Source organism: Glycine max, chromosome 10 (genome assembly GCF_000004515.6).
Source record: "Glycine max cultivar Williams 82 chromosome 10, Glycine_max_v4.0, whole genome shotgun sequence".
Lineage (NCBI taxonomy): Eukaryota > Viridiplantae > Streptophyta > Magnoliopsida > Fabales > Fabaceae > Glycine > Glycine max.
In genome coordinates, this window is record NC_038246.2 from 22,313,870 (window position 1) to 22,326,648 (window position 12,779).

General features: G+C 41.8%; 1 protein-coding gene across 1 annotated transcript in view; it reads right to left on the reverse strand.

Moving 5' to 3' along the window:
* The window catches only part of LOC100816079 (serine carboxypeptidase-like), a 41,389-nt gene extending 29,155 nt beyond the window's left edge, over positions 1-12,234 (reverse strand). Inside the window, exons 1-2 of the mRNA XM_006589927.2 lie at positions 12,178-12,234; positions 11,414-11,478 (exon numbers count right to left, since the gene is read on the reverse strand). Coding sequence (XP_006589990.2) covers positions 11,414-11,478; positions 12,178-12,234 — 122 coding nt within the window. The remainder of the gene's footprint in view (positions 1-11,413; positions 11,479-12,177) is intronic.
* Between the last annotated feature and the right edge of the window lie 545 nt (positions 12,235-12,779).

The window sequence follows — 12,779 nt, forward strand, 5'->3', positions numbered from 1 at the left end:
GTAGCGCTTCTTTAACGTCTTGAGCTGGACGCTTGATGGCTTGTCGGTCACGGACCTAGTACTTTGCTTACCTTTGGCTTTGGACTTGGTCGCCTATTGGTCGGCCATGGGTCGTAAGCAACGCTCTAACCTTTTTGTGGATGAGCTGAGGTGAACTGTAGAGGTGATGGCGGTGCGTCTGTTGCCCGCTGCTGGCAATTCCCAGGCTGTTGTGGTGTTTCGCCCTGCGCCTTCCTGGGGACGCAGTACTTCTTGATGAAAGCTTGATTAGTAGGGGGCCTGATGCCCTCGCTGGAGGTGACAGACACTCCGTAGAACTGACAGAGACCCGTAATTAGAGCTTGACAACTCCAAGACCCTGTTGGACTTCTTCGGGTCCACTGGGTGTCTTGCAGGCGCGATCCCTGCAAACAATAGATGAAATCAGAAATCAGTTGAGCGATGTGCATACTTACCTATGATGATGTGACCTTGCCGGGGGGAACGGGCACCCTGTAGGACTACAAAGGCCCGTAACCAGAGCTGGAAACCCTAGGGCCCTGTTGGACTTCTCCGGGTCCACTGGGTGTCTTTGTGGGTGCGATTCCTGCAAACAATAGATGGTATCAGAAATCAATTGAACCATATGTATACTTACCTATGTCACGATGACATGACCTCGCTGGGGGAACGGGTACCCTGTAGGACTGACAGAGGCCCGTAACCAGAGCTGGAAACCCCAGGGCCTTGTTGGACTTCTTCGGGCCCACTGGGCGTCTTGTGGGCGCGATCCCTGCAAACAATAGATGACATCAGAAATCAATTGAACCATGTGCACACTTACCTATGTCATGACGGCACAGACCAACCGATACATCTGCAGGGGGAGATTGGCATTGTGGTCGCCGGGCAGAATGTTACTAAATAGCAATGTCATCCATATCCATGTAAAAGTGGTCATGTTGGTGCGCATGATCCACACTCGTCTTTTTGCAGCGGCACGGGTGAAATCTTGCCCCGGTATGCATAGTAGATGCGTGATAGCCTCCCTCTCTGGATGTGCTCGTACAGTTGGTCGCCTTCCAATATCAGGGGATGGCCCAGGAACTGATAAAAGGAAACTACTGGCCCCTTAACCGGGAGCGCGAGTCTCGGCTAAGCATTTAAGGCCAGAGGACCTTAAATTATCTTAAGGTGTGGATATGGAGTCCACTGAAAGTGAGGACGCATAGCCCTCATAAAGGCGAGGGCGTGCAGCCCTCTGAAGTTCAGGATGTGCCGCCTTTTGAAGGCGAGGGAGTGTAGTCCTATGATGGCAAGGACATGCAATCCTCTAAAGGTGAGAGCGTGTAGCCCTCTGAAGGCGAGGACGTGTAGTCCTTTGAAGGTGAGGGCGTGCGGCCCTCTGAAGGCAAGGACGTGTAGTCCTCTGAAGGTGAGGGCGTGTAGCCCTCTGAAGGCGAGGACGTGTAGTCCTCTAATGGCGAGGACGTGTAGTCCTCTAATGGCGAGGACGTGTAGTCCTTTGAAGGTGAGGGCGTGCAGCCCTCTGAAGGCAAGGACGTGCAGCCCTCTGAAGGCAAGGACGTGTAGTCCTCTGAAGGTGAGGGCGTGTAGCCCTCTGAAGGCGAGGACGTGTAGTCCTCTAATGGCGAGGACGTGTAGCCCTCTGATGAAGATAGGTACTAGTACCCAAGGGTCCACCCTTATGAGAAATCAAGAGATCGACTCACTGAGAGGGCCGGTCATCCCAAATCCACACGACTGGATATTAGATGTAGGAAATCTATGCAGTTAACATGATTTTTGGGGATGCAGATGCATGCAACCTTTGTCTTGAAATGCGGTAAATGCAGACTTCATATGAAACAATGCAATGTAATGGAAAGTTGTACAACGTTCATGACATTCTTTCCCTATTTTGTGATTTTGATTTTGATTTAATGTTTTTGGAAAACATAGATTGATTGTCCTTTTGAAAGAGGTGATAATTCATGCAACCTTATCCTATCTTTGCAAATCTCTCCGGGAACTCCCTCAGAGTATTTGTTCTTTTTTATTTAGTCACTTGACCATTTTGGAGTGACGGGAATGGAGCCGTTTGATATTTAATCAATCTATTGAAATTCCAGGGCTTGTCTCCCCCCCTTTTTTTTTCTTGTTTAAAAACATCAACGGGTGAGAACTTTTGATCTGCCCCTATGTTCACTTGAGGCTCATGCACGATGCCACTCATTGCCCTAGTGTAAGGCTTTGAGGTACCAATTGTTACCTTTCGTCATGACCTTGTAGCTGGGAACCTATTGGGTGAAAACTTCTAATCTACCCCTAGGTTCACTTGAGGTTTTTGCATGGTGCCTTTCATTGCCCCAGTGTAAGGCTTTGAGGTACAATCGTTGTCCTTCTTCATGACCGTGTAGCAAGGAACCTATTGGATGAGAACTTCTAATCTTCCCCTAGGTTTGTTTGAGGTTTATGCATGGTGCCTTTCATTGCCCCAGTGTAGGGCTTAGAGGTACCAATTGTTGTCTTGTTTTCACAACCTCGTAGTGAGGAAGAAGAAGTTGATTCTTGCAAAAAGAATTTTCCAAGGACGAGAAATAGTTGAAGGATTTTTCAGTTGATGGATTAAGTCAAATGACTCCTATGTAGAAGCAAGATGTTTTGATGTCTTGATGATGCTAAAGGATCAAGTGCTTCTAAGTTTTATTCAAGACAAGAATCCAAGAATCCAAGAAAGTCAAGATATATGATCAAGTTGATCTCTAGAATCTTAGGAAGAAGTTTCCAAATTGAAAACAAAAAAAAGGTTTGACCAAAGAATTCTATCATTTCAAATTGAGATTTGCTCTCTGGTAATCGATTACCAGCAGTTGAAAATGTTTTAATTCAAATTTTTAAAACCTGTAATCGATTACACCAGTCTTGTAATTGATTACCAGAGGGGATTTCCAGAATATAATTCCCAGGAGTCACATCTATTCAAATGGTTTATGAACGGCCATCAAAGGTCTATTTATATGTGACTTGGAAACACGAATTTAAAGAGAGTTTTCATTGCCCAAAAAAGTTTTATCCTCTCAAAAGATTAAGAGTTTTTCCAAACTGAAATGTCTTTATCCTCTCAAAAGATTCCTTGGTCAACCACTTGCATATTCAATAAAGAATTTTGATTGATCTTCATTGTACAATCCATCTCTTTTAAGAGAGACCTCTTCTTCTCTTCTTCTTATTTCTGAAAAGGGATTAAGAGACCGTGGGTCTCTTGTTGTAGGGGATTTTTGAACACAAGGGAAGGGTTGTCCCTATGTGCATTGTTAATCTGAAAAGAGAGAGTGAAAGTTTAATTGAGGAATAGTCTTTGTATCTTAACTTAATCCCCTCTTTTCCTTAAGGTAACTGAGGCCATTTGTCCAACATCCTATTCTTGATAACTTACTTCTCTCTAAAAAGACAAACTTTACGGAATGATAAAATGAGATCACATGGATGTCTTGAAAACACAGTCAATCAAATGCTTCTTTTTTTTTTTGAACTCTTTTTTTTTTTTAAACTTATTGGTTTTGAACTTTACTCGTTGTTTTACGGCACCCCCCACCAACGTGCAAGACGAGTAATCTCTGATTGAACGGTCTTGGAAGTCCAAACTCAGGAGCACAGGTTGCTTGAGCAAACAGACCAATGGCTTCCACCCACATTCCGATGAAAGTTGAATAAGCAAAGATGCGTTTGTGAGAGGATGAGGGACAAAGATATCAACTTTATCCATTTCATTTAACATTGTAACTGTGGTTTACAATAATGGTACAAACTTGAAAATCCTGATGAGTCATTAGAGACATCTACAACAGCTTTCAAAATTTCCCCATGTGCGGCATCTTTTGTCAATGTCAGGATTTACACGTGATTCTCCTCAAATTTCAGCCAGCCCGCATCAATTAGACCTTGCACCTTACGCTTCAGAGCCCTACAATGCTCAATGGAATGCCCCGGGGCTTCTCCGTGACAAGCACACGTTGCGTTCGAGTCGTATTCTCAGAGAAATGGAGGTTGATGAACCTTGGTTGGGGTTATGGCTACCATTGAATTATCAAGTAGATATGGGAGCAAGTCAGCATAGGACACTGGAATTGGGGTGAATTCTACAGGCTTTCTCGCTGCAAAATTCATTTCTTGGTTGGTGTTTTTGGTTTGTGCTAAAGGTGGTGTTCGTCATTGGAAGTGCGGTAGGTAGGCTTTGCGGTTGATTTTAGGGATGGCCTTTGTGGATATCTGGGCGGTGGGTAAGGAGAAGGTTTGTTATTGGCTGAGTAATGACATTGTTGGGTTGGTGGGAAACTTGGCTGTATTGGAATGGCAGTCACAGCATGGGCTTCTACTTCATCCTCACCCTCTTCATTTGCCCCAGTTTTCTCATTCGTCCAAGCAGGATGACTAAATTTGCCTTTTTTCAGACCCACATCGATCCTTTCACTGGCAAAGACCAGATCCGCAAAGCTTTGAAGGTGCGTAGTCCACCATTTTCCCTAGTAGACCAGATCCCTAGTAGAATACTATCATTGTCATCATTTTTTTCGTCATTGAGGTGCCACTTGAGCTGCCAGGTTCTCCACCTTTGGGCGTATTCTTTGAAAGATCCGTGCCCCTTTTTTTGCACATATTTTGTAGTTGCATCCTATCCAAAGCCATTATACCGACACTGCCTAACGAAGGCAACCATTAGGTCCTCCCAGGAATGGACTCGGGAAGGTTCCAAGTTAGTGTACCAGGTAACAACTACCCCAGTAAGACATTCTTGAAAGGAATGTATCAATAATTCCTCATCTTTTGCGTATGCCCCCATCTTTCGACAATACATCTTTAGATGGTTCTTGGGGCAAGTAATCCCATTGTACTTGTCAAAGTCCAGCACCTTGAACTTGAGAGGGGTGATGATATTGGGTATTGGGAACAACTCTTCTAGGTTAGCAAAGGAATAATCTTCACCTCCTTCAATGGCCTTGAGCCTTTCCTCTAGATGATCCAGCTTTCCCATTTCTGCCATAGCATGAGGGTTTTTACTTGTTGTGGAATGCAAGAGGTGTAGTTGTGGGTGATACTGAGGGCCCTCCAAAGGGTTTTGTAGAGGTATACCACCAACTGCTTGCCCTTCAGTGGCATATTCGAGCCAAGGCTCGAAGTCGGCTAGATTGTGATGGGGAATTTCATGTGTCTCCCCCACGGTTTAAGAGACATGTGCATGATCAGTTTGGGGTTGCTGGCTCTCAATGGGTATAGGAGTGGAGTTATTGACATTCTTATTGGGAGTGTACGCCACATTGGGTGGCGTATAGTTGAGAGGCAAGCCATATGGCGGGAAGGCGTGCTCGTTTTGAATTTGCACATCATGGGGGCCGCCCATACTTCCCAAATCTTTGCCTACCATATCTGAGGTTGGATGATTCATTGATGCCGGATGGGGACGTCAGGTTCACCTTAGCAACAACGCTGGTAGCGGCAATTGCAACCGCATTGGCTTCCATTATCTTCTTCATGCTCATCATGGCCTCCATCATTGCGGCCATTTGCTCTTTCATAGCCTCCATGTCGGCCTTCACCTTCTCTTGCACCTCCTCTGCTTTACCCATTACTCTAGCTCTAGCACAGGTTTGGTAAGGGCGCCGTAAAGCGGGTTCTTTTTTTTTTATATAACAATGATTAAGTTCTTTTTTTTTCAAGGAAAGAATGCAATGAGCAATGCAACCAATGAACAACATGGATGTATGCGAATGATGCACAGTTGAAGTATTGCGAATTTGTACACTAGATATGGGGTTGAATCAATTTAGATTTTCAACATGGTCCATGACATCTTCGTCAAGGTGAAACTGGAAGTAACAGGGACATCAACAGCCCTAAATGTGTTTGGCAGTAGACGAAGCAGCGATGTAACACGATCCATCTTTTGCCTTAATTTTTTGCAAGATGGTTACTTCCATACTTCAACTTGACTCGATGAACCTTTTCGTAAAAGCACAAGCTTGGTTCAACCCCATAATCCAGAGAATGGCAATTTTGATCGCCAATACTTCAACAACATTTCATAGGGATGAAAGACTCGAGAATACGCATGCTATGCATGGAAAATGTAATTATGAGATTGAGATGTTCGAAGAGACATCCTTTCTTAATTAACCACGCATTAGGTACCATGCTCAATCATTTTGTTTTGTTGTTTGTGTTTTTTTTCAATTTTAGAAATGGGTTTATGATCCCAACATGGTTGGCTCATGGTACCTAACACATGCAACTAAGAATGCAGCATGAATTTTCGCGCTTTCTTTTTTGTTTTTGTCTTGTAGAGGAAAATACAAGGATCATGTATGAGCAAACATGTAGAACAAAAAGTATGTTGAACGCATATGCATGATGATGCAATGACTCATGCAAAATGGGAATGTGATAACGGACAAATGCAGGAACGATATGTTCATTATGATGCTGAAGAGATGTTTATGCGGTGCATGATATGAATGCATTTACGGACACGAGAGCCCGGAAAATTATCTCTCCTTATTGCGCATTTGGGGGGCGCAGTGCCCCATGTGTGCAGTTAAGAAGACGATATGGATCTTTCGGCTTCCCATGACAAAAGACGAGACCCACATACAACACATGTGTGACGGTATGATGCAGATGCGCATGCATGAAACGGAAAGAAAACAACACAAAGGGGGAATTCACCCATACGAGACTGCAGAGATCCAATTTTAATGCTACGTTTTGGGCATGATGGCGCCTCAACGTAGTATTAAAAAGGTTACGTATTACTCTAAAGAAACCAAACATCACTAGCAAAACTATAAACTAGTTTTATTTACCAAAAAATGCATGAGAACGAATGGCACGGAGCGTGTTTGCTCTTTGCCCCTATTTGGGAACCTATAGGACAATATCTAGGGGTCTCTAATAACTACTCCCCAACAATTCATAACTCACACGGCTGTTTTCTAGAGGTATCATCACTCAAGATAATAATATTGTGGCGGTATGGAATACCAGCGACAACACATTATAAAGAGAGAAAGCTCTAGACGAGGTTTCACTATTATCAAGCAAGTCGGAGACCTAGCATGATGATAGATTCACCTCCACTCCTTAAATTCCCATGAACCCGGGTGTAGGGCCCCTTTTTCACTCAAACCCGTGGGTGCTTAGAATGCAGTGTAAAAATGTGGAAAAGACAGCAGTTATTTACATTTTATACAGTTCAATAAAATGCACACACAAAGTTTCACAATTCCACAATTCTTTAAAATAGGCCTAACTCACAAAAAGTCCCCAGTGGAGTCGCCAACTGTCGCAACGTGCCCTTCGCGGGCGAGCGAGGGCGAGGCTCACGGGTGCGCTTTCCAAAGGAGGAAAGGTGCGCGGAGTCGCCACCAACATTTATTTGGGGAAAACGTCGGAAAAACCGAAGGAAACCGGTCAAAATAAAAATTCTAAGTTCGGGAGTTGTATTTACGCTTGAGGAAGGTATTAGCACCTCTCACGTTTGTCTCGAAGGACAACAGCCTATTTTTTAGAATTGTGGAAATTGTGTTACCTTAACTTTTATTTCTTTTTATTTTTTAAGGTCGACAAAAGCGAGGCTTTTGCTCCTACGTACCCTCCTTTGGAGAGGAAATCAGACCTACGTAGTTCTTACTTATGCGTGAAACAAGTGATTCTTTACTTTGAAGGGTGATCATTTTAAGGCGTTGGACCTTACAAATGATCCATTTTACTTGGTAAGAAAACTGAAATGATAAACTTTCAAAAAACCTATTTTTGTGGACGAGCTTGACTAGGCGAGTTGATTTTAGCCTTAGTTTCACTTTAGTTATTAGTCAATTCAATTAAGAATGAGAAGTCCCAAAGAGAAAACGTCTGATTGATCTTACGCTTTTATTTTACTAAAAGGTATTTTTTGATATTTATTATTTTACCTCTTTTTTTGATTTCCAACGTGATTACGGCACGACCGAACGGTCGGAATTCATTTCAAACGAAAGTAACGGATGATATAATTCAAACGATCGGTGGAAACTTATTTCATTTTTAGATTAAGCGAGAAATGACTTAAATAAATGGCTTAAGCACGTCAAAAGGGGGTATGAAAAGTAAATGAAAGCGAGAATGAAAATACATGAAACAAAATGTGGACCACCACGGGTACATATAATGAATTGAAAAGCTTAGTTTGAGGTACTTACCCGTTGAAGACTGAAGAACGATGAAGAACGAATGAAGAACGTCAAAGAACGGTCGAAACCTTCGCAAAATTCCTCACAGAAACGTTACGGAAACGTTTCGGAAGCGCCTCGGCTTGGATTTTCTTCACGCAAACAATTTTTCTAAGCAAATTCCAAAGAGAGAGAAGTGCCTAAGGGGCTGAACCCTTTTCCTTCTCACTTCCTCCCCTATTTATAGCAAAATAGGGGAGATGCTTGCCGCCCAGCTCGCCTAGGCGAGCTAGGTTGCTTCCTCTAGAAGCAACAGCCTTCTGGAGGAATCTTCTGGAGGGCCCAAGTGGGCCTGATTGCTATTTACACCCCCTTTTTACTAAATGCACCCCCTTTTCTATTTTTTTTTGTAATTCTTTTTCCGTAACGTTACGAAACTTTACGAATTTCATAACGATACTTATTTTCCTTCCGTGAGGTTACGAATCCTTACGGATTATGTATTTACTCCTTTTTTATCTTTCGAAGAAGTCACGGAAACTTTACGGATTGCGCAAAAACAACTCTTTTTGATTTCCGTCACATTACGGAATTTCACGGAACGCGCAAGCCCGCTTCCTTTCGATTTCTGAGACGTCTCGGGACTTCATTTGTTGCATGTCATCAAGTAATAATCCCCGAACGAAATTAGGGTATGACAGTACCAGAGGCTGAACCTGCTGTAGCTGGCGATGAGCCCATGGTAGATGCTGATGCACAGGACACCGGTGCAGAGATTGACGCACAGGATACCGATGCAGAGGATGTTGCAGATGAGGCTGAGGGATTTGCTGGTGGACCTAGGGACTCATCTGTGCTTACGGAGTATGCTGAGCATGTTGCAGCCAGCGTATGGTTTGGAGAGGTATTTATAATATTCAATTTAAGTTATATGTTAAGTATTCTTTTTTATTGAGTTTTTGGTTACTTTAAAATATTATTTTAATAAATTGTCTATTCCTTTATACTTCAATTCACGAACGGCCTGAGTTGAAGTTATCCTTCCATGGGAGGAAGGTGCATAAATTAGGCAGGCCTGTTCCTACAATTGAGGAGATGGTTGCTAGAACAGGATTAAGTCCTCTGATCGCGTGTTCAGTAGACACCGGCGATCGGGGACTTATATGCTCGTTTGTCGAGAGGTGGCACCGGGAGACGAGTACTTTCCATCTTCCAGTGGGGGAGGTATCCATCATGTTGGATGACGTCGCCTCTCTTCTTCATCTACCGATCTTTGGCGACTTCCACACCTTCCAGCCTCTGCACATCGACGAGGCGGTGTTGATGCTGGTTGAGTTACTAATGATCTCACCAGAGGTAGCCATGGACGAGATAGGACATTGTACTGGACCATATGTACGCTTGTCTGGGCTACGAGACATTTATCAGCACAGATGTCAGACCCAGCACTGGACAGCTGCAGCTCGTATCTTCTGCATCTTTTGGGTTGCACTCTTTTTGCTAATAAGAGTACAACCTATGTTCATGTTGTGTTCTTAGATGCCCTGTGTGACCTCACTCAGACTAGGAGGTACGCATGGGGAGCTGCTGGCCTTGTCCATATGTATGATCAGCTTAATGATGTCAGTATCAGCACCAACCGACAGGTTGCAGGTTACATCATGTTGTTACAGGTAATTAACATATTTTTCATAATTAAATTACAAAAATGTTTTAATAAGGGTATTTTATTTCAAACGTTCATTTGAAATTTGTATGATTTTCATGTAACCTCTGTAGTGTTGGATATATCAGCACTTTCCATCAGTTGCGGAGTGCAATGCTAATCTAGAGTACGACGAGGTGTCACCACATGCGTGTCGATGGATTGTCACAAAGAAGACTATCAAGAAGATATCTACAGCGACCTACAGGCAGTGCGTGGAACATCTCAGGATTCCAAATGTCTGCTGGATGCCATATGCGGAGCATCGACTGGTCCAGGACTTTCATCCGATTTCATGTTTCTCATGACAACTCTGTTGGGGGCTTATTGTTGTCAGATACAGACCGGAGAGGGTTATGCGCAAGTTCGGATACGTCCAGTGCATTCTTGCACACTTTGTCGATTCATGGGTGTCATTTGATGACGTAGATGATAGGTGGATGCACTACTCAGACCATCTGGCGCCAGCAAGTGACATATGTGTTGTTTCAGGTCAGTGTGCGCCCGACTACATCGACTGGTTTTTCGTGATATCGCATCCATTCATGACTGTGCCACAGACATCAGATCCTCCTCGAGATGCATCTGCAACACAGCCCAAACGTATCCCTCAGGTGCCAGAGTCACCTATCCCTCAAGAGCCAGCACCAGCATCGACACATGCGGATTCTGATGCGGATGAGCCTAGACAGGCAGTGGTAAGTGTTACTATTTGGTTACATGCATGTCATTTACTTGAATTATTTTAATACTTATTTGTATAATTCATTTGTTTTCAATTTAACAGGAGACTTCCCATGCCATCGCGGAGACGTTGGAGCATCGTCTCAGCCTAAATGAAGTCACTCCAGGCACATCGACACATGAGGTCATCCAAAAATGCCTCAGGATTTTCAGGGGTGTCACAGAAGATGGCAATGTGTATGTGAGGTCTCGACGTAGGCGGCGCATGGATCAGCCATAGTTTATTCACACCTTTGATATTATCAGTTTTGGACGATGTATTTGACTGAACATTTTGTATATTTTAAGTTATTTTGGTTAACAATATTAGTTTATAATATTCATGTTAACGTTTACATGTTATTTATGTTTAAATTACTTGATTCAAAATTCATCGAAATATTATGAATGGAAGTAACTAAATTAGAAATGTTATATTATTATTGCCTAAGTAAATTAGAAATATCATTTAAAAATTAAAACATATCTACATTATTTATTACTAATCAATTAATTTGATGAAAATTTGTTTAAATAAAGCTTAAATTTACAAAAAATACAGTCTTTTACAGATCAAGTTGATCTGCAAAAGACTTGTGGATCAACTTGATCCGTAAAAAACTTACAGATCAAGTTGATGCATAAAAGACTTATGGATCAACTTGATCTGTAAGTCCTTTGCGGATCAACTTGATCCGTAAAAGACTTGAGGATCAAGTTGATCCGTAAAAGCAAATAACGTAAGGGCAGTTTTGGCATTTGTTAACGATGTTGGGTGCACCAGCAATAATGTTGGGTGCACCTAGCAACACCCCTTGAAAAATCATAGCGAAGGCTTCCCTCACACTTTTTTCTAATATCATAGTACTACAGCACAAGTATGTAACTACTTGTAAATATTATGAATATACCCATAATTGCATCAAGATTGAAATAACCATAAATATCAAGATACAAGTTTCTTCTGACCTATTGGCAGCATGAATGGCTTTCTTGCATATGTAATTTCTCATTTAAAATATCCTCAACCAAGAAACAGTTAAAGATGTGTATACAACAAGCTTTTGGTTTGGAAAATGGTTAATTATTTGCAGGCCTGCTTGTAATGAGGAGAATACTCCATCAACTTAACTGTGTTCCAACTCCAAAACATGATAAACTGACTACTTACACCTCTCCACGTGATATATGGTATTTTAGTATTTAGTATTTGTTTCCCACATTACAAATACTCCCTACAGTGATTAATAAGTTAATAAAAAAAACTCTGGAAAACAAAGAACAAAAGTTATCAGGCATCAATAATTTTAGACACTGAAATTATTTCATTTGCTCCTCACTGTTAGGTTGAATGGTTCTTTCAAAAGGTATCAAAGCTTATATGAACTAGAGAGATAGAACATATTGATTTTCACGGGCCTCATTTAATTTAATTTACAACTCAAGGTAGCAAGAAAGTTATCTTCTAACTATGCTTCATGCTCAATAAGATTTTATAATAGCTATCTATCACAGCATAAAGTACTGTTGACATGTCAAGCACAAAAGAAAAATTTGTTTACTCACATTTGTATCTTCGGCATGTAACATGATGTCAGTGAAGCTCTTACTAGATAAGTCCATATCTAAAGTTGTTGATGATTTTCATACAACTTTTAAATAATTTAGAAATAACACATTGTAATAGTAATTTACATTTTATGAAAACTATAATGACGTAAATACTTTGAAGCAAGGACATTGTGGTTAGTGGGCATGTGTGCATGTCCCACACGCATAAGACAGCAACAACTGTACAACACATGTTGAACACTAAGTTCCAATGTTGGATTAAAAAAAATTATTATTTTGCTGCACCAACACTTGTACACATGGCTTCGACACAACTTCAGCAAAAAATGACACTAGAGTGTATACAAATTTTATTTTAAAAAATTCAAAACAAAAATTTCAGTTATTTAGAAACTAGAAAGACACAATTGCATTACAACTCGCATACTTCTTCTCTATTTTCTTCCTCATCTCTGGTGTGAGACTTGGCTCTCAACATCCTCTTAGTTTCTCATTCTCGACTTCCACTACTTTCCAGTGGCTTCCTCTGTTTGTATTTTACACACCTCTATTTCCATTGCTTTGTGAATTCGTGCTACAGGGTTTCCGTTTAGGCT